General features: G+C 47.8%; 1 protein-coding gene and 1 long non-coding RNA gene across 5 annotated transcripts in view; one reads left to right on the top strand and one right to left on the bottom strand.

Annotated features, from left to right (window-relative positions):
• Positions 1-319: 319 nt before the first annotated feature.
• Positions 320-10054, bottom strand: ACTR1B (actin related protein 1B). Of its 4 annotated transcripts, none has more exons than XM_070380004.1 (12): positions 9794-9868; positions 7222-7286; positions 6248-6457; positions 6003-6078; positions 4910-5049; positions 4247-4371; positions 3805-4021; positions 3596-3688; positions 3342-3516; positions 1885-1946; positions 1614-1654; positions 320-1419 (listed from the first exon to the last, which is right to left on the bottom strand). In XM_070380004.1, the coding sequence occupies exons 3-12, from the start codon at positions 6248-6250 to the stop codon at positions 1317-1319; spliced, it is 1035 nt and encodes a 344-aa protein (XP_070236105.1). In that variant the 5' UTR covers positions 6251-6457; positions 7222-7286; positions 9794-9868; the 3' UTR covers positions 320-1316. The 4 variants fall into 4 exon arrangements, with proteins under 4 accessions (XP_070236105.1, XP_070236107.1, XP_005891685.1 ...); XM_070380006.1 differs by having other exon boundaries at positions 4910-5035; positions 9794-9859; XM_005891623.3 differs by lacking the exon at positions 6248-6457 and having other exon boundaries at positions 4910-5035; positions 9794-10053.
• A 157-nt stretch (positions 10055-10211) lies between these two features.
• Positions 10212-26986, top strand: part of LOC138990012 (uncharacterized) — a 39683-nt gene continuing 22908 nt past the window's right edge. Inside the window, exon 1 of the long non-coding RNA XR_011466203.1 lies at positions 10212-10891. This is a non-coding gene — a long non-coding RNA (uncharacterized lncRNA). The remainder of the gene's footprint in view (positions 10892-26986) is intronic.

Raw genomic sequence — 26986 nt, 5'->3', positions numbered from 1 at the left:
GCAGCAGAGGTGCTCCAAATAGAACAGGTGAGAACACGGGCCCACTGAGCCCCACCTGCCACAAGGCCCCATCTGGGAATAAGGGGGAGGAGGGCAGCATGCCACCTGCTTCTCCTGGTGCACTGCAGCAGGCGTGTAAAGAGCCTGGGGAATTGTGCCACCAGGCTGAGAGCCCAACCTCCGGGGCCTCCCGTGCTGCGTCGCCCCACCAACCGCTGAGGCTGCAGGCTTCTGAGCCGCCACCAGAGCCCCACTGCTTTGGTCCCCAGGGATGTGTAAGCAAACAGTGCAAAGAAACACATGAAAACAGAGCCGTGCGCTGGGCCTTTTCCATAATTATTACTATAATGACTTACAAAAAAAGTTTTTTCAGGCAACTGTGTTGAGTTATTGTACATATGTGGGAGAGGGAGATGGGGGTCCTGGCCATAGGGTAAATGAAGACCTCTTTCGTGGGAGAAGGAAATGTGCCTCCCCTCTCCCCCACTAGGTCTGACTCCTGATTAAGTGGCTTCCCCTCAACAAATGAAGACCATTAACCCTTCCTGTCCCAGGTACTGGGGTAGAGGAGAGGGAGCAGCAAGTCCATGAAGTGCTTTGATGGGGAGAAAGCACAACCCGCTGTGGCTGCCCAAACCCCATGCATCCTGTCCTGGTTCCACAGGGCTGGACCCTGGCCCACACCCCCTCACTGGGGTCAGAAGACTGCCCAGAACTCAGTCTACACCAAAGCACCCACCTGGGAAGACAAGAGGACAGAGCGTGAGGGGGTCAGGGACGCCAAGGTGTGGCCTTCTGGGCTGCCCGGTTGGGTCAGGATAAGGATGTGGCACAAGGAGCGGTCACACAGCAGAGGGAACTGCTGGTGCCCACCCCCCAGCCCACCCCCCCCGCCCCGACCCCGCCACTCCCCAGGGCTAGTCACCCAGGCATCCAGGCACTCTCGGAGGGGTTCTGTCAGAGGCAATGGGGGCGTTCCGGTGTCTGGCCTTGGAGCTTGGGGAAGCAGAGAACCATGGGCCTAACTGGCTCTGCCAAGGGGGACACCCAGAACCATCCAAAGCTGGGCCCCTCAATTCCTATCTTCCAGCTCCAGCCTCCCATCCATGCAGCTAACTGTGACCGTGTGTGTGTATGTGTTATGTGTGTGCACGTGTGCACATGTGTGTAGGGGAGGCTTAGGGAAGCGCTGTGGCACCACTTGCCCAGGGTTCAGGGCGTGCAGGGGGTCCAGGCCTCATCTGTGAACCCAACCACAGAGGGTTAAGGACTCTGGTTCCCCCTTCCTCCCAGAGCTACGCCTTCCTCCTTGGCCACTAGAAGGTTTTTCGATGAATAGCCCGGGAGCCGTCCTCTTCATACTCCTTTTTGGATACCCACATCTTCTTAAAAGTGTCCAGTGAGGCCAGGATAGAGCCCCTGTGAGGAGGGAGGGACAGCATTCTTGGGGACCTGAGGGCTGAGCCAGCCACCCGCCCTGGGCGCCCAGGACTCCACTTTTCTAACCTGCGGGGGACATCCCCCCGCCTCCACCTGGCCTGGACCAGCCCAGGAAAAAGTGTCCAGAGCACAGCGGCCTCCTCCTAGGGCCTCGGCTCTGGGTCCCGCCTTACCCGATCCACGTGGAGTACAGCCGTTCCTGAGGGGCTGAGATCTGGAGGGAACAGCACAGTGTAACTGCCCTGCCCTCCCAGCACCCCCATCCCAGCCTTGGGGGCATTTCCCCCAGTGCCTGCAGCGAGGCCTCAGCCAGGAGCCGGAAGGGCAGCAGGGCTGGGCTGGGTGTGAAGTCAGAGGACATCTAACAGTGCTTCTTGCCCTTCCCTCCCCAGGTCAAAGTTGCCCAGCACCCCCATGCCCTACAGGGACTCCACACAACCTCACCTTGATTTTGACGTCCTTTGGGGCAAGCTTCTTTACTTCACTTAGTAATCGATCACCAAAGCCTGTGAACACAAGGCTGGCTGAACCCAGGGTTCACATCTGACCTTTCATCACTAGCTCCCTCACATCCAACTTCTGGTGCCTCAGCCCCAGCCACTTTTTTTTATTTTTTAAGCTACTATTTTATTTTTTGGCCATGCCATGCAGCATGTGGGATCTTAGTTCTCTGACCAGGGATCGGACCCATGCCCCCGGTAGTGGAAGTGTGCAGTCTTAACCACTGGACTGCCAGGGAAGTCCTTGTTTTAGTCATTCTTGCCAGGAGTAAGGGTGGAGAGAACCACACCAAAGGCAGAAAAGATCCAGCAGTGTGCCTGCAGGTGGGCCCGCTTCCCTCTTCAGGAAGGAAGGCAGCAGGAGATGGGACCCCGAGTCACCCACCACTGCCTGACCCCTACCCTCTCCCCCTTGACACTCCAGAGCCAAAACCACCAGAAGCAGTCAAAGGCAAATGATGAGTCAGGAGAACAAGCAGTCACTTCCATCCAGTAGACAGGCAAACGTCTCGCACAGTGCTGGGACGGGGCTGGGGGACTGCCGTAACTGGGGGAGCCTCTCAGGAGGGAAACTTGTGATATCTACCAGGTATCAAGTGCACACATGTGTACCCTCTGACTCAGCAATTCCATCCCTAGGATTTATCTTTCAGGTATCTTCCCATTACGTGAAATGATAGTGCATGCAATCACCCAGTGGAACATTTTTGTGATGAGAGAGAATTTCACCACCTCCAAGGCCATCAGCAGGTTAATGGTTCAATGGCACATCCAGCCCTCAGGGCCAGATAAAGAGAACCTACACAAACATCTGCCGTCTGTGGAGCAAAATCAACAACACAGGAGCTGGAGAGTATGCTCGTGTTCCTGCTCTGTCGCTAAGTCAGGTCTGACTCTTGAAACCCCATGGACTGTAGCCCGCCAGGCTCCTCTCCATGGAATTCTCCAGGCTAGAATACTGGAGTGGGTTGCCATTTCCTTCTCCAAGGGATCTTCCTGAGCCATGGATTGAACCCATATCTCCCGCACTGGCAAGCTGATTCTTTACTACTGAGCCACCTGGAAAGTCCAGAGAGTAAAGTCCAGGGCTAAGTAAAAAGGATGCTTTATCTAGGCACAGATGTTACCTGAGAAACTAACAATAACTGTGGGGAGGGAACTGGGTGACCAGGGCAATAGAAGGCAGACTTCATCGAATACATTTTAGACCTCATCAAACTTACCATCTATTTGTAAACAAAATTTAATTTCAAATCTATCCCTTAAAAAAAAAAACAAAACTCACTGAACATCAAAAAAACCCACAGAAAATGGGCCATGTCCCAGGATTTCAGGAATTGGGGTGCAGTCTGAGGGCCACACTACCTGTGGCCTCCAAGCCATACCATCCCAACTAGGTACCTTTGAAAAGCGTGGAGCCACCAGAAAGCATGATGTTGGCAAACAGCGTGCGGCGCAGATCCATGTCAGACTTGTGGATGGCGAAGACCAGCACCTCATGGAGTCCCTCACTCTCATCCCCTATCAGGTCTGGCTGGAACAGCAGCTCAGGGGCCCGGAACCGCGCTGGTCCCACCTTCGGAACACAAGATGAAGTTAGTCCCGCCTCCTCCAGTCCCGGCATCATCACCCGCCTGCGTCCGGCCTGAACTTACGTTGAGCGTGCTGCCGTCTGGCAGGGTGTACTGCACCTTCTCTGTCTCCAGAGCCTCATCCTTCTGCGGGTTGATGGACAGGTAGCAGGCCCGCTGCGGTGGGCAGAGACAGGGCTCTCAGGAGGTGGCCACAGGGACCTGCACACCCAGGGCTCAACCTCATGCTGGGTCCGACCACCCCCGCTTCCCCACTCCCTGCCCCGAGTCACCTCTTTGATGGTCCGGACGACCTCAAACTCAGCCGAGGTGTGAAAGTCCGCCCCCTCCTTGCGCAGCAGCAGCCGGAGGTAGCGGGAGACGTCGCGGCCAGCAATGTCCACCCGCATGATGGAGTGGGGCATGGCGAAACCCTCGTAGACGGGGACGGCGTGTGTGACCCCGTCCCCCGAGTCCAAAACCACTCCAGTCGTGCGTCCTGTGGCGTACCTGTCACCAGGTCAGCATCCCTTCACCTCAGCCACTGAGGCACTGGGACCTCCGCACCCCTGGAAGGGACCCCGGGGCGTGTGCATTATCTGGTCTGAGAAAGGGACCCACAGGCCCCCCAGTAGGGATCGTCATCGGAAGGCTGTTTGTACAGGGAAGTCAGGCGCCACGGCATCCCAATCAGGAGGCCAGAGATGCGAGGACCAGGGCCAAGGGAGCACTCACAGGCTGAGCACGGCCTGCATGGAGATGAACAGGGCCGGCACGTTGAAGGTCTCAAAGAACACCTCCGCCGCCTTCTCCCGGTTCTTACTCGGGTTGAGCGGCGCTTCCGTAAGAAGAACAGGATGCTGCAGGAGACGGCAGGGTTGCGGGCAGGTGCAAAGGCAACGTGCAGGCCCCGCCGGGATCTTTCCAGAGAGCCACCTACCCGGGAGCACACAAACCTGCCGTCTCCCATCCCTCCCGAGGGCGCCAGCACGTCATCTGCCAGCAGTGAGTCTTCCAAAGACCCAGCGCCCCCTGTAATATTCTACCTGGCAGCCGCTAGCTGTGTGGACCCACACCCACACAATGCGGGGCGGCAGGGACCCACACCCACACAATGCGGGGCAGAGGGGTGGCAGGGACCCACACAATGCGGGGCGGAGGGGCGGCAGGGACCCATACCCACACAATACGGGGCAGAGGGGCGGCAGGGACCCACATCCACACAATTTGGGGCGGAGGGGAGGCAGGGACCCCCACCCACACAATGCGGGGCAGAGGGGCGGCAGGGACCCACACCCACACAATGCAGGGGCTTCATGCCAGACAAGAGCCAGAGAAAGTGTGGAAGCCTGACGCAGACGCCGCAGGCGGGGCAGGGAGAGGGCGCCGCGGCCCCACCTCCTCCGAGAAGGTCTGCAGCTGGTCCTTAGAGTAGACGTACTGCCAGATCCGCTCCATGTCGTTCCAGTCCCTCACCACGCCGTGCTCCATGGGGTAGCGGATGGCCAGCAGCCCCCGGTGCTCCTGCAGACCGGAGGCTGGAGGTGGCAGCAGACACTCACCCAGCAGCTGTTCTCTGCCCTCCGGGGGGCCACCCCTTCATCCGCTCACCGGGGGTCCCTGTGCCCCTTACATCCTTAACCCGGCATGGGTTCATCTGCCCAGTTGTTTCCCTGGCTCTGAGAGTCCAGTCCAGGACCACAGAGGGTGGTGGCATGCTCCCCCGAACCCCAGAGTGCCCCCATTCCTTTCCCCACGGCCCGTGTCCTCTACGGTCACTACTAGCACATCCTTCCCTTCCAGCCTCACACACAGCCTGACCTCCAGCTCCACCGCCACTTCAGTTCCTGTCCTCATCAGCGCCAGGAGCCTCTGTGACGGCCGATCCTACGACAGCCATCCTATGTGGCCCCTCCTGCGGCCACGTGCTGCCACCTCTCCTCCCAGCTCTTCAGCCAGTACAGGTGTGTCTCGCAGAGACCTGCCCTTCAACGTCCCCCCACAACGCGGTCCTTCTGTCCAGTACCATTCTCTCACCCACAGCTGCGGCTCCTGCTGACCGCATTTTCTGGGTCCTCAGCACCCCTTCCTGTCTTCCCCAGGTGCCTAAACTGCACTTGCTGGTCAGTCCCTGCCACCCCCGCCCCCACTCGCTCCTCCTCCCAAGGGCCTCACCTGGCTGTGCAGTCCCTTCCCCACCCCCTCAACCCCCCAGCTGGAGCACAGAGCTGGCCTTCTCGATCAGTCATCAGTCCAAGTGACTCATTTAACCAGTTCTTTCCTCTGTGGCTTCTAAAGGAAGGGGCAGGAAGTAGTCTTACTGTGTCGCCTTACACAGGAACCCTGGACCATCTCACAGAGCAAATGGACCACAGTGCTTATGACACCCAGTAGATGGTCCCAGAGAGGGCCCAGGGCCCTCTGACCACCAGTCAAGGCTCCTAGGACAGAAGACCTCAACCCAGGCACAGACAGGCACCACAGATGTTACCTCTGCTTTTGGTCCGATAAAGAGGTCTCCTTCCAGGGCTCCAGCCATCACCCGCATGTGCTTGGGGCGCCCGACACTGCAGGGACAGAAAAGTCAGGGAGATGGGCAGGGGCCATAGTCGAGCCTAGTCCAGGAAAACCAAAGTCCGACTCCAATGGTCAGAAGCTAGGCCTACAGGCCATGGGACCACAGAGCAGGCCTTGGAAGGACAGAAGACTCAGGGTCAGAAGAAAAGGGGTTCCCACCATTTCCCATCAGCCCTCCCAGAGAGGGCCAAGAGGTCTGGAATGTCAGCCCTGGCAGAGGGTCTGCTTCTGCAGCCATGATGACTCAGCCCTCACTGTGGATTTCACGGGGGTAGAACAAGGTGGGGTGGCCCCAGGAAGCAGGGCCATGGCTCCTTCGTAGACCCCTCTCTCACTCAGTCAATCCCGTCCTTCTTCCTGCCAGGGCTTCTGAAACACAGATGCAGCTCTTGGCAGAGTGGACGAGCTACCATTCCAAAATCTCACCCAACTTCCCTGCACATCAAGAGGAACCTTTAATTACACTCCAGGTGAGTTCAGAAAGGACAGCTGAGGCCTGGATACCCCATGCAGGCTTTGTCTTGACATGGCCAGTTACTTCAGGGGCCTGAGGACTCCCCTACCCTGGCTTTGGCCACTAAGCTCTAAGGCCCGCAGGATTTGAGACAAAAGACCATCAAGGGAAAACTTCCCAATGGGCTTGAGCGGCCAGTGGAGTGCCCCCAAATTTCCCTGGGTTTCACTCCCCTCTCTCCTCTGCCATCACTGGCATCATGCAGGGAAGGATTCCCCCTGACCGCACAATGTATCTTCTAGAGTCTGAAAATAAATGAGCCCTGAAGAGAGCATTTCCTGGGGGGAAGGAGCAGCAGTAACTCCCCATTCTTTCTCCTCTGGGTTTAGGTCTCTCTTGTGTTCTTGCTGCTGCTACCATGCCCTGTTCCCAGGGGAATGCTGGTGGTAGCTCCTCCTTTCCAGCTCCAGGAGGGACCAAAACCAGACTCAAGAGGGGTGGGGGAAGCCCAGAGCACCTGTCTTCTTCCATAGCCCTTCACAGCACCAGCTTCACAAATCTGGTGCTTTCCCTTACAGGCAGGGGCAAGAGTTAGCCTCAAAGAGAGTTGTGACACAAGACCCATGTTCTCCCCAGAAGCAAACCAAAGGGTTAGGAATACTGCCTGAGCAACACTTACTAGTTCGGAAAACAGTATTTGGGAATCTGGTCTCCTGCAAAGCCAGCCTTGATCACCCCGGAACCCTGCAAAGAAAAACAGCAGCTAGATTCCAACATTCATCTCCAGATGAAGGTGGTGCCCTGCTGTGGAGAGGGCTTCCCCCGACAGTAGCCTGGGAAGGAAGCCCGAGATCCTGCCAAGAGGGCAAGGCCATTTACACATACACCAGTGGTTCAAAACTAGGGGCAACTTTACATCTCATCCCCCTAATTTGAGGGCTTCCCAGGTGGCTCAGTGGTAAAGAATCTGCCTGCCAATGCAGGAGATGTGAGGTCAATCCCTGCGTTGGGAAGATCCCCTGGAGAAGGAGATGGCAACCCACTCCAGTATTCTTGCCTGGGAAATCCCATGGACAGAGGAGCCTGGTGGGCTGCAGTCCATGGGGCCGTAAAGATTCAGACACAACTTAGCAATGGAGCATGCATGCAGCCCCAAATCTGACAATGTCTGAAGACTGGGGGCAGAGGCTGTTATTGCCATCTAAGTGGGTAGAGGCTAGGGATGCTGCTAAACATCCTACAGAGCACAGGACACATCACTAAGCATTATCCAAGCCGGAACATCACCAGTGTGGAGATGGAGTACACCCTCCTAGGCACACTTGTGGGTCGGCTCCAGGCAGGAGGACTCCTTAGCAAGAAGCAACCCTTAAGGTTGGTTGCTTATGGGTTTTTTTCCAGATGTTTGAAAAAGCACGGCCCACTCCCCTCAGCAGCTATGGACCACAGACAGGACTGGCTGGGGAAGATACTGGGTGCATGGGGACCAACTAGCACTCCTCTTCAAGTGGCTTCCCCAGAGACAACAGGAGGAGAGCTTGGTCCTGCCACTGCTCCAGCATGGAAGCTGGATGGAGACTTTTAAAGGGATCCTGGTATCTAGAAACCTCCCACCCACAGCAGGAATCAGCATCTCAACCTCTCTCTCCACCACCCATCACCACCCCTGGGGCCTGGAGAGCAGAAATAAACATCCCCTAGAGTTTGGGGGAGAATGGATACATGTGTACATATGGCAGAGTCCCTTTGCTGTTCACCTGAAACTATCAGAACATTGTTTTTTAATTGGCTATTCTCCAATACAAAATGGGCTTCTTGTGTGGTGTTCATGGTAAAGAACCCGCCTGCCAAAGCAGGAGACAGAAGAGATGCAGGTTTGATCCCTGGGTCAGGAAGAGCCCCTGGAGGAGGGCATGGCAACCCACTCCAGTATTCTTGCCTGGAGAATCCCATGGACAGAGGAGCCTGGTGGGCTACAGCCCATAGGGTCACAAGGAGTCAGAAATGACTGAGTGAGTGAGCACGCAGGCAATACAAAATAAAGTTTTTTTTTCAAAATAAAGTTTTTTAAAAAGAGAAAGAAACAGCCCAGTGGGACCAAGCAGGTTGTTCTCAAAACTCAAACTTGTTGAGTAGCCTGCCAAGAAAGGAAGTGGCTGATCCTTCCTGAAGCCTGATGGAGAGCATCCCCAAGCCCAGCTTCAGCTATCTTATTAAACACCCCTGCTGTGACTCAGGGCCCTCACATGGTTACTCCAAAACAGACAGCCATTCAGAGATTACATGGGGATCATGTGCAAGGGAGACAGATCCCAGAAAGAGCAGTGAGTCATTATTAAAAACTCCAAGGCCCACTGTTCAGAGGTAGACACTCAGCTAGGGGCAGATCCACTGATCCCTGCCCTTTATCTTCTTCCTATAGACCAGAAAGCATGCTGAGCTGAGCTACGGTGCTGAAGGACAAGACCACGATGGAGCCAGGCAACTTTCCTCTGAGGTTTCCAAGCCAGACCCCCAAACTGCTTACAGGTCCTGGGAAGAGTGGTCCTGAATTCTCTCCACTGCCCTCCCAGCTGTGGAACATCCCCTTGGCTCAGGGAGCACTTAAGGAAAGGGTCAAAGCAGGCGAGTGCCCAGTCAGGCAGCGGCGGGTATATGGTTGGCAAAACTTAACGTGCATTTCCGCAGTCCCAGGAAAAGGGCGTAGTGGGGCCTGCCTACCCTGGAAGTGCTGCCTCGGGGTGCAGCACTTGGGAAGAGCTATTGTAGAGGCCCGCAGGTTAAGCGTCCCCAAAAGATGGGGCCAGCAGTGTGCAAAGGGGCAAACACTGTCTTTCCTCCAGTAGGAGGGCAGCCAAAGCCTGAGGAGAGGTAACGGGGCTGGGGTCGAAACCCATCCAGTGAGCCTACTCTCCACCGAGAAGGGTCCGGGGTGAGTCCCCGGGCCTGGCATATCGGTGCATCGGTCGGTCGCCCGGCTGTACCCCGGCTCTCTAGATGCTGATCAAGCGCTGCCAGACACATGGGACCCCTTCCTCTCCCGACCTCCCCGCCTGCTCAGGGAGCGCTGGGGCTGGGGTTCTGCCACGCTTGCGGGGGGCTGGTCCCGCGGCTCGGGATACAGGGCCAAGTGGGGACAGCCCGCAGGAGTGGCGGGCCGGCAACGAGCCGAGGACCAGGCAAGACGGGCGGGGGTCCCTGCGGACCTCGACTCGTCCACCCCGCCCTCCCCCCCGGTTGCCAAGCCTCACGTTGTCGATGACCACGGGCTGGTTGGCGATGATATCGTAGGACTCCATGGCCGGGCCGGGCCGGCCCTGCCCAGCAGGCGGGCTGCAGTAGTAACCAACGGCTGGCAGGCAGGCAGGCGGGCGGACCGGGACCACCGCGGCTCCTGACGCGCTGCTGCGCCCCTCCCACCCCAAGCACGCAGCCTACGCGAGCCCGGCGGAGAATTTCAAGAGGGCGGGCCCCGCGGCCAGTCACCGCTCCCACCTAGGCAGATTGACACCCGGAGCCGGGGGCCCGCGAGGGCAAAGGGGCGGGGCCGTCGGGTGCTGGCCAGCCAATGGAGGCGCCGGGAAGAACTGCCTGGGCGCCTCCAAGGTAGGCTGCAGCGCGTGCGGGTGACGTCATCGCTCCGCGCTTAAAGAAGGCGCGGTCGGAGCCGGCGGGCTGGTAGTTTACTCGTCCAGGACTCTTGTTTCTTCAGCGAGCAGTCCCCAAGGAGGCCGGCGGTGGATTTTTCACACAAAGCATTTCTTTATTGAGCACTGAGGAAGATCCTTTTCCTTATAAAAATGATAATTTCGTGATAACGGTAGCACGTTATCACGTGAAGTGAATGCAGCACCAGCTTAGTGCTTGCGCAGCACTTCTGCTCATTTTACATAGATGATTATATTACACCCTTGCAATTACTTAGGTGTTATTTTCCGATTTTACAGATACGGGAACCGAGGAGCCTCAATGCGTGTGTACCTTGCCCAACAGTTATCCTGTTGGCAGCAGCTGGGAAGAGCACGCGGGGAGCCTCCAACGGCTCAGGGGTCCACAGGGCAAGAAGATACTCAGTCCTGAATTCATTGAGCAGACTGAGCTATAGTTATTTGCCGCTCTATAGAACTTTCCCACTAGACTATGAGATTAAATTTGGCCAAGTTGAAGCACAACATCATACAGGAAAGTGCAGAAATCGTTAAGTGTACATTTCAATGAATTATTAACTTGTGAACACTGAGCTTAAAAAACAGCATGAGCAGCACTCCAGAAGCCTCCCACCCCTCTTGCTCACTGCCCTCTTCTTCCTCGAAAGGGACTGCTATCCTCCAGTCTACAGGTCACCACAGGTTAGTTTAGCCTATTTTGGAATTTTATGCAAGTAGAATCATAGTTATGTGTTCATTTGTATCTGGTGTCTATGCGTTCATAAAATGGGTCAGCGTGCAACTGTTTAAAATAAGGAAGGAGTTCTATATAATCTGATATGAAATACATCAGGACATATGGCTAAGTCAAAGCAAAGAAAGGCAGTCACACTGTCCAGAAGGTTTTATGTGTGAATGGCTCTGAAGAATGTCTGAGGAACCTTCAAGACTTTTTAATATGGGGAAGGGGGACCACTGGCAAAGGTGGGGGAATGAAGAGCAAATTCTTTGTACAATGTGAACTTTTATTTTAATTTTTTAATTTGTTCATGTATTTGTGCATGGGTGCTGGGAAGCCTGGTGGGCTGCCGTCTATGGGGTAGCACAGAGTCGGACACGACTGAAGCGACTTAGCAGCAGCAGCAGCAGCAGCAGCTGAGTTGCTCAGTTGTGTCCAGCTATTCTGTGGCCCCACGGACTGTAGCCAGCCAAGCCCCTCTGTCCATGGAATTTCCCAGGCAAGAGTACTGGAGTGGATTGCCCTTCTCTTTTCCAGGGGATCTTCCTGACTCAGGGATCGAACCTGCATCTCCTGCGTCTTCCGCATTGCCATGCAGATTCTTTACCACTGAGCTACCTAGGAAGCCCCTGTTCATGTATATATTACTTTTTCCTTATTTTTAAGTTGTGGTAAAATCCATGCAACATACAATTTACCATCATAACCCATTAAATTCTCTTAATTTCGGGTATAGTTGGTTTGTAATGTGCAGTTTCAGGTGTACAGCAAAGTGAATCTGTTATACATATGCATATATCCACTGTTTTTAAGATTCTTCTTAACTCATTTTAAAGTATATGGTTCAGCAGTATTAAATAACATTTGTAATATTGTGCAACAATTATCACTATCCATCTCCATAACATTTTTCACCTTATAACACTGAAATGCTGTACTCATTAAACAGTAACTTCCCATTTCCCATGTGACAGAATTTCCTTCCTTTTTATGGCTGAAGTATATCCCATTGTATGTACATACTATATTTTGCTTATCCATTCATCTGTTGATGAATTCTTGGGTCTCTTCCACATTTTAGCTATTGTAAGCAATACTGTGAACATTGGTGTATAAATACTTCTTCAAGACTCTGCCTTCAATTCTCTGGGATATATAACACGATATGGGATTGGACTGGATTAAAGATTTACTGAGCATGGCCCCACCCATCAGAGCAAGACTCAGATTCCCCACAACTAGTCCTTCCCATCAGGAGGCTCCCATGAGCCTCTTACCCTTATCCATCAGAGGGAAGATAGAATGGAAACCACAGTTACAGAAAACTAACCAAACTGATCACTTGGATCACAGCCTTGTCTAACTCAATGAAACTATGAGCCGTGCTGGATAGGGCCACCCAAGATGGATGGGTCATGGTGAAGAGTTTTGACAAAACGTGGTACACTGAAGAAAAGAATGGCAAGCCACTTCAGTATTCTTGCCTTGAGAACCCCATGAACTGTATGAAGAGGCAAAAAGATATGATACTGAAAGATGAACTCCCCAGGTTGGTAGGTGCCCAGTATGCTACTGGAGAAGAGTAGAGAAAAAGCTCCAGGAAGAATGAAGAGGCTGAGCCAAAGCAAAAAAGAACACCCATTTGTGGATGTGACTGGTGATGGAAGTAAAGTCTGATGCTATAAAGAACAGTATTGCATAGAAACCTGGAATGTTAGGTCCATGAATCAAGGTAAGTTGAAAGTGGTTAAACAGGAGATGGCAAGAGTGAACGTAGACATTTTAGGAATTAGTGAACTAAAATGGACTGCAATGGGTAATTTAATTCAGATGACCATTATATCTACAAGTGTGACCAAGCATCTCTTAGAAGAAATGGAGTAGCCCTCATAGTCAGCAAAAGAGTCCAAAATGCAGTACTTGGATGCAATCTCAAAAATGACAGAATGATCTCTGTTTGTTTCCAAGGCAAACAATTCAGTATCACAGTAATCCAAGACTATGCCCCAACCAGTAATGCTGAAGAAGCTGAAGTTGAATGGTTCTATGAAGACCTACAAGATCTTCTAAACTAACACCCCAGCATATGTCCTTTTCATCACAGGGGACTGGAATGCAAAAGTAGGAAGTCAAGAGATACTTGGAGTAACAGACAAATTTGGCCTTGGAGTACAGAATGAAGCAGAGCAAAGGCTAACAGGGTTTTGCAAAAGAACGCACTGGTCATAGCAAACACCCTCTTCCAACAACACAAGAGAAGACTCTACACATGGACATCACCAGATGGTCAATACCGAAATCAGATTGACTATATTCTTTGCAGCAGAAGATGGAGAAACTCTATACAGTCAGCAAAAACAAGACTGGGAACTGACTATGACTCAGATCATGAACTTATTGCCAAATTCAGATTTAAGTTGAAGAAAGTAGGGAAAATCACTAGACCATTCAGGTATGACCTAAATCAAATCCCTTATGATTATACATTGGAAGTTTCAGATAGATCCAAGGGATTATATCTGATAGATAGAATGCCTGAAGAACTTTGGACAGAGGTTGGTAACATTGTACAGAAGGCGAAGATTAAAACCATCCCCAAGAAGAAGAAATACAAAAAGGCAAAATGGTTGGCTGAGGAGGCCTTACAAATTGCTGAGAAAAGAGCAGAAGCAAAAAGCAAAGGAGAAAAGGAAGGATATATCCATCTGAATGCAGAGTTCCAAGAATATCAAGGAGAGATAAGAAAGCCTTCCTAAGTAATCAGTGCAAAGAAATAGAGGAAAACAATAGATTGGGAAAGACTAGAGATCTCTTCAAGGAAATTAGAGATACCAAGGGAATATTTCATGCAAAGATGGGCACAATAAAGGATAGAAATGGTATGGACCTAACAGAAGTAGAAGATATTAAGAAGAGGTGGCAAGAATACACAGAAGAACTGTACAAAAAAGATCTTCATGACTCAGTTAACCACGATGGTGTTATCACTCACCTACAGCCAGACATCCTGGACTGTGCAGTCAAGTGGGTCTTAGGAAGCATCACTACGAACAAAGCTAGTGGAGGTGATGGAATTCCAGCTGAGCTATTTCAAATCCTAAAAGATGATGCTGTGAAAGTGCTGCACTCAGTATGCCAGCAAATTTGGACAACTCAGCAGTGGCCACAGGACTGGAAAAGGTCAGTTTTCATTCCAATCCCAAAGAAAGGCAATGCCAAAGAATGCTCAAACTACTGCATAGTTGCACTCATCTCACACGCTGGTAAAGTAATGCTCAAAATTCTCCAAGAAAGGCTTCAACAGTATGTGAACCGAGAACTTCCAGATGTTCAAGCTGGATTTAGAAAAGGCAGAGGAACCAGAGATCAAATTGCCAACATCCGTTGTTGGATCATAGAAAAAACAAGAGAATTTCAGAAAAACATCTACTTCTGCTTCATTGACTATAGCAAAGCCTTTGACTGTGTGGATCACAACAAACTGTGGAAAATTCTGAAAGAGATGGGAATACCAGACAACCTTACCTGCCTCCTGAGAAATCTGTGTGCAGGTCAAGAAGCAACAGTTAGAACTGGACATGGAACAACAGACTGGTTCCAAACAGGGAAAGGACTACATCAAAGCTGTATATTGTCACCCTGATTATTTAATTTATATGCAGAGTACATATAAATGTGGAATGCTGGACTGGATGAAGCACAAGCTGGAATCAGGATTGCAGGGAGAAACATCAATAACCTCAGATATGCAGATGACACCACTCTTATGGCAGAAAGGGAAGAGGAACTAAATAGCCTCTTGAAGAAAGTGGAAGAGGAGAGTTAAAAGATGACTTAAAATTCAACATTCAGAAAACTAAGATCATGGCATCCAGTCCCATCACTTCATGGCAATAGATGGGAAAACAGTGGAAACAGTGACAGACTATATTCTGGGTTCCAAAATCACTGCAGATGGTGACTGCAGCCATGAAATTAAAGGACGCTTACTCCTCGAAAGAATAGCTATGACAAACCTAGACAACATATTAAGAAGCAAAGACATTACTTTACTGACAAAGGTCCATCTAATCAAAGCTGTGGTTTTTCCAGTAGTCATGGATAGATGTGAGAGTTGGACCATAAAGAAAGCTGAGTGCCAAAGAATTGATACTTTTGAACTGTGGTGTTGGAGAAGACTCTTGAGAGTCCCTTGGACTGCAAGGAGATCAAGCCAGTCAATCTGAAAGGAAATCAGTCCAGAATATTCATTGGAAGGACTCATGCCACCCATGCTTTGGTCAGTTTGTGAACAACTGACCAATCGAAAAAGACCAAGACCATGATGCTGGGAAAGATTGAAGGCAGGAGGAGAAGGGGATGTCAGAGGATGAGATGGTTGGATGACATCACCGACCAGATAGACATGAGTTTGAGCAAGCTCCAGGAATTGGTGACAGGGAAGCCTGGTGTGCTGCAGTCCATGGAGTTGCAAAGAATCGGACACGACTGAGCGACTGAACTGAACAGACTGATGGGATTGCTGATTTATATTAAAATTCTGCTTTTGATTGCTTTAAGAACTGCCAAGCTCTCTTCCATAGTGGATATGTTATTTTTCATTCGCAACAACGGTGCACAAGGATTCGACTTTCTCCACAGCCTCATCACGGTGGTTATATTCGGTTTTTGTTTTGTATTATAGCCATCCTAATGAGTATGAGATTGTAGCTCATCATTGGTTTGATTTGCATTTCTGTAGTGATTCATGCAGAGAAGGCAATGGCACCCCACTCCAGTACTCTTGCCTAGAAAATCCTATGGATGGAGGAGCTTGGTGGGCTGCAGTCCATGGGGTCGCTGAGGGTCGGACACGACTGAGCGACTTCACTTTCACTTTTCACTTTCACGCAATGGAGAAGGAAATGGCAACCCACTCCAGTATTCTTGCCTGGAGAATCCCAGGGACAGGGGAGCCTGGTGGGCTGCTGTCTATGGGGTCACACAGAGTTGGACACGACTGAAGTGACTTAGCAGCAGCAGCAGTGATTCATGATGTTGCATAGCTTTTAATTTTCTTATTGGCCACTTATGTATCTTCTCTGGGTAAATGTCTACTCAATTCCTTTACCCATTTTTTCAAGTTTCTTTTTAAAAATTGTTTCCTTGTTTGTTTATTATTTTTGGCTGTGCTGGGTCTCTGTTGCTGTGCGCAGGCTTTCTCTCTTTGCGGCGGGTGGGGGCTACTCCCTTGTTGCAGTGTGCAGGCTTCCCATTGTGGTGTCTTCTCTTGTGGAGCATGGGCTCTAGGTGTTCGGGCTTCAGTAGCTGCAACACAGGGGCTCACTAGTTGTGGCTCGCAGGCCCTAGAGCGCAGGCTCAGTAGTTGTGGCTCGAAGGCCCTAGAGCGCAGGCTCAGTAGTTGTGGCACACCGGCATGTGGGATCTTCCTGGACAGGGGATTGAACCTGTGTCCCCTGCACTGGTGGAGATTCCTAGCCACTGTGCCACCAGGGAAGTGCTTTTGATATGTTGCTTTTTAAAATGAAATATGAAATGGAAATGAAAAAGTATTTGCATACCAAACCTCTGAGCTTTAGAAGTGCCAGGGTCCAGCTTGTGAAGAGTCCTCAGGACTCTTGTCAGCAGGACAGTGGTGCTGGAGAAAGAGTGCCTGAGGCAGGGCCCCCAAGGTACATTCTGTTAAAGGTCATTTGGCACCTTTGTTAGTTATTAGTTGACCTCGTGCGTATGGATTTATTTCTGGACCCTCTGTCCCATTGATCTGTATGTCAGTACCACATGGTCTTATTCATAGTAGGTTTCTCTATCTTGAAATCAGATAATGTTAAGTCCTCTTTTGTTCTTTTTCAAATTGTTTTGAAAAATCTGGATCCTTTGACTTCTGCACAATTTGGGGATCAGCTTCTCCATATCTTCGAGGAAGCCTCTTGGAATTTTGATTGGTTTTGCATTGAATCTATAGGTCAGTTTGAGGAGAGTTAACATCTTAACATAATGTCTTCTGATCCATAAGTGTGTCTCTTCTCATATTAGATCTTTTAAATTTTATTATTATTATTATTGAAATATAATTGGTTTACAGTGTTGTGTTAGTTTCTGGTGTACAGCAAAATGACTCAGTTATATATACATATATGTACATATAAAGAAGTATATATTCTTTTCCAGATTCTTTTTCATTGCAGTTTATCACATGATATTGAATATAGTTTCCCGTGCTATACAGTACGACCTTGTTATTACTTTATAATAGTAGTTTATATTTGCCAGTCCCAAACTCCTAATTTATTCCCCCCTTTCCCCCTTTGGTAACCATAGGTTTGTTTTGTCTTTCTGTTTTGTAAATAAGTTACTTTGTATTATATCTTAGATTCTACATATAAGTGATATCATATGATATTTATCTTTTGTCTGAATTACTTAATATGATAGTCTCTAGGTTCATCTGTGTTGCCGCATTATTTCACTCATTTTTATGGCTGAGTAGTATTCCAGTGTGTGTGTGTGTGTGTGTGTATATGTGTGTGCGTGTGCTCAGACATGACTGACTCTTTGCAACTCCATGGACTAGCCCTCCAGCTCCTCTGTCCATGGGATTTCCCAGACAAGAATACTGGAGTGGGTTGCCATTTCCAGCTCCAGGGGATCTTCCTGATCCAGGAATCCAACCTGCATCTCCTATGTCTTCTGCCTTGCAGGTGGATTCTTTACCACTAATGCCACCTGGGAAGCCAATATGAAGCAAAAGTGAAAGTCATTCAGTTGTGTCCGACTCTTTGCAACCCCATGGACTATACAGTCCATGGAATTCTCCAGGCCAGAATACTGGAGTGGGTAGCCTTTCCCTTCTGCAGGGGATCTTCCCAACCTAGGGATTGAACCCAGGTCTCCCACCTTGCAGACAGATTTTTTACCACTAATGCCACCTGGGAAATCTATATGTATAGGACCAAATCTTGATGGATATTTAGGTTGCTTCTGTGTCTTGCCAATTGTTAAGTAGTGTTGCTGTGAAGATTGGGATGCATGTTACAACATTATTTCTGTTTTATGTTTTTTGGTGTTTTGCCCATGAGGCATTTGGGATTTTAGCTCTCTGACTAGGGATCAAACCCATACCCCCTGCCTTGGGAGGTGAAGTCTTAACCACTGGATCACCAGGGAAGTCCCTGTGATCCATATATCTTTTCAAATTAGAGTTTTCTCTGAATGTATGCCCAGGAGTGAGATACATTTTATTACTTTTGAAAGTTTTTGGTGTATAGATTTTAGAGTCTTCCATCAGGTTTATCCCTAAATAATTCCTATTTTTTATGCAAGGATCAATAGTATTGTTTCTCTAATTTAAACTTTAATTATTAATTGTCAATAGGTAGAAATAAAATTGACTTAAAAACAATAATAGATTTTATAGTTAGAGCAGATTTAGGTTTACAGAAAAATTGTGCAGAAAATACAAAGTTCCCCTATACCTCCATAAATGCCCACCCTTCCTTGCTGCAATTTCCTCAGTTCTTAACATTTTGCATTACTGTATGCATATGTTGCAACTGATGAACCAATATTGATACATTATTATTAACTAAGGCCTATAGCTTACATTCGGAGAAGGCAATGGCACCCCACTCCAGTACTCTTGCCTGGAAAATCCCATGGGCAGAGGATCCTGGTGGGCTGCAGTCCGTGGGGTCGCTAGGAGTCGGACACGACTGGAGCGACTTCACTTTCACTTTTCACTTTCATGCATTGGAGAAGGAAATGGCAACCGACTCCAGTGTTCTTGCCTGGAGAATCCCAGGGATGGGGGAGCCTGATGGGCTGCCGTCTATGAAGTCGCACAGAGTCGGACACAACTGAAGTGACTTAGCAGCAGCAGCAGCATAGCTTACATTGTTTCCCCTGTGGCTTAGCGGTAAAGAATCCACCTGCCAATGCAGGATATGCAGGAGACGGGGATTGGATCCCTGGATTGGGAAGATCCTGGAGGAGGGTATGACAACCCACTCCAGTATTCTTGCCTGGAAAATTCCATGGACTGAGGAGCCTGGTGGGCTACAGTCCATGGGGTCACAGACAGTCAGACACAACTGAGCGTAGTGACTGAGCACAGTGTAGCACATGGGTTACATTAGGGTTCACATTTTGTGTTTTACTTTCTGTGGGTTTTTGACAAATGCATAATGTATCCACCATTACAGTATCATTCAGAATAGTTTATGGCCTTAAACAAATTCCCTGTTTCCACATATTCATTGTTCCCTTCCTCCCCCTCCTTTTTTTTACTGTCTGTATGATTTTGCCTTTATACATAATGTCGTACAGTTGGAATCATGCAGTGTGTAGTCTTTTCAGGTTGGCTTCTCTCACTTAGAATTACAATTTAAGGCTCCTCCATACCTTTTTGTAACCCGATAGACTCATTTCTTCTGTTGCTGAATAGTATTCCATTGTCTGGATGTATTGCATTTTTTTTCTTCGCTGCACCCCTCAGCACTCAAAACTTCCCTAACCCAGGATCGACCTTGTGCCCTTTGTGTTGGGAGCACAGAGTCTTAACCCCTGGACCACCAGGGAAGTCCCTTGCAGTTTGTTTATCCGTTCATCTATGGATGAACATCTAAGTTGCTTCCAGTTTTCGGCAATTATGAGTAAAGCTGTGGTAAACATCCATGTGCAGATTTTTAGGTGGACATACAATTTCAACTCATTTGTATAAGTACCTCAGAATATAACTGATGGATGGTAAACCTATGTTTAGCTTTGTAAGAAACTGCTAAACTTCGTTGCAAAGTCGTTGTACCAGTGTTGCATTCCCATCAGTAATGAATGAGAGTTCCTGTTTCTCCACATCCTCTACAGCATTTGATGTTGTCAGTGTTTTGGACTGTAGCCATTCTAATGGGTGTGTAGTGGCATCTCGTTGTTTTAATTTGTAATTTCTTAATGACATATGATGTTGCACATCTTTCATATGAATATTTGCTACCTATATAGTGTAGGAAATATGGTGAGGTGTCTGTTCAGGTTTTGCCCATTTTTTAATTGAGTTGTTTTCTTGTTGAGTTTTAAGAACTCTTTGTAAATTTTAGAAGCAAGTCCTTTATTACATGTGTATTTGCAAATATTTACTCCTGGTTTGTAGCTTGTCTTTTCATTCTCTTAGTACAATTGGTTTTAAAAACGTTTAGCTACCCTGCTAAACTCACTTATTTTTTCCTTAGGAATTCTTAGATTTTTTAACCTAGATAAATCAAGTCAACTAAGAATAAAGACAGTTTTACTTCTTCCTCTCTAATCTGTATGCCTTTTATTTCTTTTTATTGCCTTACTGCATGAGTAGACCCTTTAGGACAAAGTTGAATGGGAGTGGTAAGAGTGGACATCCTTGTTTTGATACTGAACTTAGGGAGAAAACATTCAATCTTTTACCATCTTGTTTGTGATGATGTTACTTTAGGTCTTTCATAGATTCTCTTTATCAAACTGAGAAAATTCTCTTTGTTTTCTAGTTAATGGGAGTTTTATCCTAAATGGATGTTGGTTGGTTTGGTTGGTTGATTTAGTCACTAAGTCGTGTTTAGTTGCTAAGACTATTGCAACCCCATGGACTGGAGCCTGCCAGGCTCCTCTGTCCATGGGATTCTCCAGGCAAGAGTACTAGAGTGGGTTGCCATTTAGCTTTCATCAAGTGCCTTTTCTTTAATATGGGGCTTTTTTCTTTTTTAAAAAAGATAAGTGCTTTCTGTCTTACATTACTATTAAGGTTATTTATTTCTTCTTGAGGAGGCTCTATTAGTTTGTGTTAAGGAATCTGTACATTTTATCTAGTTGTTGAATCTATTGGCAGAAAGTTTTTTTAAAATAATTGTACACTTATCTTCCTTTAAATCTGTAGAATCTCTAGTAATGTCTACTTTCTCATTCCTGATATTGTTAATATGTTTTCTGTCTTTTTCTCTGATCAGTCTGGCTACAGTTTTGTATTTTATTGATTTTCTCAAAGAACTAGCTTTTTGTTTCATTGATTTACCACCCCCCGCCCCAGTTGTTTTTATGTTTTAAAAAGGTTATAAAAAACAACAGCAAAGGAAAAACAAACATAGTCTGCAAAACTTGAAATATTTTCTATCTGGCTCTTTACAGAAAAGATTTATTGATTCTTACTCCATACTTGGATGAGTATGTAAATATAGATGTTGTTGAACTGAAAGTAGACTGCTGGTAATTTCTCCAGGAAAAAAGAAAAAAAGAAAAGGGACTTATTTTGGGATCCACAGAGAATTCCAATCTGGGGTCTTCAATCATGGTGTGCTACGGTTAAGTCCCTGCACGGCAAGAGAGGGAGAACTCTTTTATAAAGGAGAAAAGCAAGTTGGGGGCGGCTATAGCAAACAAAGAATCCACAGCTTTTCACTGGCGGAGCCCTTGCTGGAAATGAAGAGGAACGGTTTCTTCTTCCTGTTGGGCTCTGAGAGTAAGAGCTCCCCCTTGTGGTCTCTCAACTCTAAATAGAGCTGAGGTTTGTGTTCATTAATTTCTTACAATATTTTTCTGTCATACCTTGGTACTTAACAGTTCTGCCTGGAAATAAGAGAATCAGGGAGGATAAAGTCTGTTGATCATGTAAAGGCACCTGGTAGAGCACACATTGTGTCCTCAGGTTGCAAAGCAGCCCATATTCTCTTCCTCCGGTGATGTGAGCACATAGAAGGGAAAGGAGGGGTAAGTGGGAGAGGAGGTGGTGAAGACTTTGGGAATGACCTGTTGGGATCAACAGTGGCCTCTCATTTCACCCGCACTGAAGTGAGGATGGGATGCTGCTGGCTGGTGTCTGCTGTGGCAGTAGAGGTGAACCAGCTGGCCAGGTTTGGGGACGTATTTGACAATCAGAGGATTTGCTCATGTGATGCGTGGTGAAAGAGAAAGAGGAGAGTCTGGGGTGTACTCTGGATTTGGGCCTGAACAAGTAGAAGGATTCATTTGTTGCTGAGATGGGGGAAAGTGGCAGGAGTGGGCTATAGGACTTGAAAGACGGATGCTTGTGCATCTGGAATTTGAAGCTAGCCATTGCTTTGGTTTTCTTGACCCTCAGCATTGTGTGAAATCTCCTTGGTTACAGTCCCCCAGAGGACTCCATCTCCAACCTACTTCCAGCCCACGCCCAGGCCCTTCCAGGGTCTTGCTTGATTGAAGCCTCCCCAATCTCTTGCCCAGGTCTTTTCCACCTCTGGGAATTTAAGTAAAGCCCAATTCTGTAAAGAGCAATATTGCATAGAAATCTGGAATGTTAAGTCCATGAATAAAGGCAAATTGGAAGTGGTCAAATAGGAGATGGCAAGAGTGAAGATTGACATTTTAGGAATCAGCGAACTAAAATGGCCTGGAATGGGTGAATTTAACTCAGATGACCATTATATCTACTACTGTGGGCAAGAATCCTTTAGAAGAAATGGAGTAGCCATCATAGTCAACCAAAGAGTCTGAAGTGCAGTACTTGGGTGCAGTCTCAAAAACAACAGAATGATCTCTCTTCGTTTCTAAGGCAAACCATTCAATATGGTTTGTAATCCAAGTCTATGCCCTGACCAATAATGCTGAAGAAGCTGAAGTTGAATGGTTCTATGAAGACCTACAATACCTTCTAGAACTAACACCCAAAAATAGATGTCCTTTTCATTATAGGGCACTGGAATGCAAAAGTAGGAAGTCAAGAAATACCTGGAATAACGGGCAAATTTGGACTTGGAGTACAGAATGAAGCAGGGCAAAGGCTAATAGAGTTTTGCCAAGAGAATGCACTGGTCATAGCAAACACCCTATTCCAACAACACAAGAGAAGACTCTACACATGGGCATCACCAGCTGGTCAATACTGAAATCAGATTGATTATGTTCTTTGCAGCCAAAAGATGGAGAAGTTCTATATAGTCAGCAAAAACAAGACTGGGAGCTGACTGTGGCACAGACCATGAACTCCTTATTGCCAAATTCAGACTTAAATTGAAGAAAGTAGGGAAAACCACTAGACCATTCAGTCAGTCAGTCAGTCAGTTCAGTCACTCAGTTGTGTCCGACTCTTTGCAGCCCCATGAACCGCAGCATGCCAGGCCTCCCTGTCCTTCACCAACTCCCGGAGTCTGCCCAAACCCATGTCCATTGAGTCGGTGATGCCATCTATCCAGCCATCTCATCCTCTGTCGTCCCCTTCTCCTCCTGCCCTCAATCTTTCGCAGCATCAGGGTCTTTTCAAATGACTCAGCTCTTCGCATCAGGTGGCCAAAGTTTGGAGTTTCATCTTCAACATCAGTCCTTCCTATGAACACCCAGGACTGATCTCCTCTAGGATGGACTGGTTGGATCTCCTTGCAGCCCAAGGGACTCTCAAGAGTCTTTTCCAACACCTATGACCTAAATCAAATCCGTTACGATTTTACAGTGGAAGTGACAAATAGATTCAAGGGATTAGATCTGATAGAGTGCCTGAAGAACTGTGGATGGAGGTTCATGACATTGTACAGGAGGCAGGGATCAAGATCATCCCCAAGGAAAAGAAATGCAAAAAGGCAAAATGGTTGTCTGAGAAGGCCTTACAAATAGCTGTGACTAGAAGAGAAGCAAAAGGCAGAGGAGAAAAAGAAAGATGCACCCATTTGAATGCAGAGTTCCAAAGAATAGCAAGGAGAGATAAGAAAGCCTTCCTTAGTGATCAATGGAAAGAAAGAAAGGAAAACAATGGACCGGGAAAGTCCAGAGATCTCTTCAAGAAAATTAAGGGATACCAAGGGAACATTTCAAGCAAAGATGGGCACAATAAAGGACAGAAATGGTTTGGCCCTAACAAAAGCAGAAGATATTAAGAAGAGGTGGCAAGAATACACAGAAGAACTATACAAAAAAGATCTTCATGACCCAGATAATCACGAGGTGTGATCACTCACCTAGAGCTAGACATCCTGGAATGCTAAGTCAAGTGGGCCTTAGGAAACATCACTACAAATAAAGCTAGTGGAGGTGATGGAATTCCAGCTGAGCTATTTCAAATCCTAAAAGATGACGCTTTGAAAGCACTGCACTCAATATGCCAGCAAATTTGGAAGACTTAGCAGTGGCCACAGGACTGGAAAAGGTCAGTTTTCATTCCAATCCCAAAGAAAGGCAATGCCAAAGAGTGTTCAAACTACCGCACAGTTGCACTCATCTCACATGCTAGTAAAGTAATGCTCAAAATTCTCCAAACCAGGTTTCAACATATGTGAACTGTGAACTTCCAGATGTTCAAGCTGGATTTAGAAAAGGCAGAGGAACCAGAGATCAAATTGCTAACATCCGTTGGATCATCAAAAAAGCAAGAGAATTCCAGAAAAACATCTATTTCTGCTTTATTGACTATGCCAAAGCCTTTGACTGTGTGGATCACAACAAACTATGGAAAATTCTTCAAGAGATGGGAATACCAGACCACCTGACCTGCCTCTTGAGAAATCTGTATGCAGGTCAAGAAGCAACAGTTAGAATTGGACATGGAACAATGGACCGGTTCCAAATAGGAAAAGGAGTATGTCAAGGCTGTATATTGTCACCCTGCTTATTTAACTTATATGCAGAGTACATCATGAGAAATGTTGGACTGGATGAATCACAAGCTGGAATCACGATTGACAGGAGAAATATCAATAACCTTAGATATGCAGATGACACCACTCTTATGCAGAAAGCAAAGAAAAACTAGAGTCTCTTGATGAAAGTAAAAGAGGAGAGTGAAAAAGTTAGCTTAAAACTCAACATCCAGAAAACTAAGATCATGGCATCCAGTCCCATCACTTCATGGCAAATAGATGGGGAAACAGTGGAAATAGTGACAGACTTTATTTTTGGGGGCTCCAAAATCACTGCAGATGGTGACTGCAGCCATAAAATTAAAAGACTCTTGCTCCTTGGAAGAAAAGTTATGACCAACCTAGACAGCATATTAAAAAGCACAGACATTACTTGGCCAACAAAGGTCTGTCTAGTCAAAGCTATGTTTTTTCCAGTAGTCATGTATTGATGTGAGAGTTGGATTATAAAGAAAGCTGAGCGCAGAAGAATTGATGCTTTTGAACTGTGGTGTTGGAGAAGCCTCTTGAGAGTCCCTTGGACTGCAAGGAGATCCAACTAGTCCATCCTAAAGGAAATCAGTCCTGAATATTCATTGTAAGGACTGATGTTAAAGCTGAAAGTCCAATACTTTGGCCACTTGATGCAAAGAACTGACTCATTGGAAAAGACCCTGATTCTGGGAAAGATTGAGGGCAGGAGCAGAAGGGGACTTAAGAGAATGAGATGACTGGATGGCATCACCGACTCAATGGACAAGAGTTTGAGTAAACTCCAGGAGTTGGCGATGGAGAGGGAGGCCTGGCATGGTGCAGTCCATGGGGTCACAGAGTTGGACACGACTGAGCGACTGAACTGAAGCAGGACATACTTGCAGCATTTGCGTTCATAGGGTGAGTGTTCTCTTTCTACAGGAGATTTTAGGTCATTTGGGGGCCATTGTGTTTCCTCTCCACCAAGACATGTAGCAGAAGCCAGAGAATCAGTGCCTGGGCTTAGGACTTCTTTTTACATTTACCGGAATTTGAAGCTGGACATGTTCTGTCTTCCAGTTATGCTGAGGATGTGAGTTTTGTCTTGTGGTATATGTTATTTTTGTTGTTTTTGTTTTCTTGAAGATATTTTAGGGAAGTAACATTTTTGCTGCTTCAATTACCTCCTGTTATGGGTTGAATTCTGTCCCCACCCCAGATGTATATGTTGATGTCTTAACCACCAGTAGTTCAGAAATGAGGTGCATTAGGGTAGACTATAATTCAATATGACTGATGTCCTTATAAGAAGAGAAACTTTGGACACAGGTGATTGTGGAGGGAAGTCACAAGGAGAAGACAGCTGCCTACAAGCCAGGTTGAGAGGCCTCAGAAAGAACCAACTCTGTCTCAGACTTCTGGTCCCTGGAACTGTTAGATAATAGACTGATGTTGTTTAACCTCACCATTTTGTGGAACTTTGTTAGGGCAGCCCCAACAATCCAGTACATCTGAGCTACTCAGAATTCGACTCTATAACTTTTTCTGTAACTTCTCCCTCCATCCCATCCCCTCCTCAGATTTCTTTCACCCTGTCACTGCATACAAAGCAGGACTGGCTACATAACTTGTAGGACACAGTGTATAATGAAAATACAGGAAGGAAAAGTACAGTTAAAGGTGCTAAAATATAAAGACATTTTCCCCCTTTGGAAATACTTTAATCTTATGAAATGTAATAGGGGAAATAGTGACATATGAGTGACAGCATCAACTTATATTTTTATTTATAACATTTTTGGTGCTATACTTCTGTTAAAGAAGAGGGCAGCAGAGGATGAGATTTAGGTAGCATCACGGACTCAATGGACATGAGCCTGAACAAACTCCAGGAGATAGTGGAGGACAAGGAAGCCTGGTGTATCATAGTCCGTGGGGTCGCAATGAGTTGGACACGACTTAGGGACTGAACAACAACAACAATTCTATTATGTGATGCAATAAATAACGATACTTTTGTAATGTGATATGTTGATTTGTCCTAAGATTTTTCTGGCTATTCTAGCTACTTGCAGTTCATTTAAGTTGATTTAATTGAGTTTTTGTCAGTTGCAATAGAAGAGTTCTGGTTGCCTCCAGGAGGCGGTGCCTGGGGATGAAGGAAGGCAGTGCAGAGCCCAGGAAAGTGAGTGGAGAGGCTGTTGCCTTATGGCGGCCTCTCCCTTTCCGGTCCTGGCCCATAGACACCGCCCCCTCCTTCCCACCGTGCACCTGCCCAGCCCCTCGCTTCCGTTTCCGGGCGTGACGTCACAGACTGTGGGTTCTGAAGTATCCTGGAGTTAAAGGCTGTTGTGTCTGAAGTGTTTTGGGAGATTGCTCCTCTGTAATGGTACACAGACAATGGCAAAGAAGAGGGAAGCAGAGGCCCTCTTCTTTGTTCTCTTCCTGGATTACTGGCAAGGTGCAGAGCCACCCCCCCCGCCCCCA

Source organism: Bos mutus, chromosome 11, assembly GCF_027580195.1.
Source record: "Bos mutus isolate GX-2022 chromosome 11, NWIPB_WYAK_1.1, whole genome shotgun sequence".
NCBI lineage: Eukaryota > Metazoa > Chordata > Mammalia > Artiodactyla > Bovidae > Bos > Bos mutus.
This window is presented reverse-complemented; position numbering and strand designations above follow the sequence as displayed.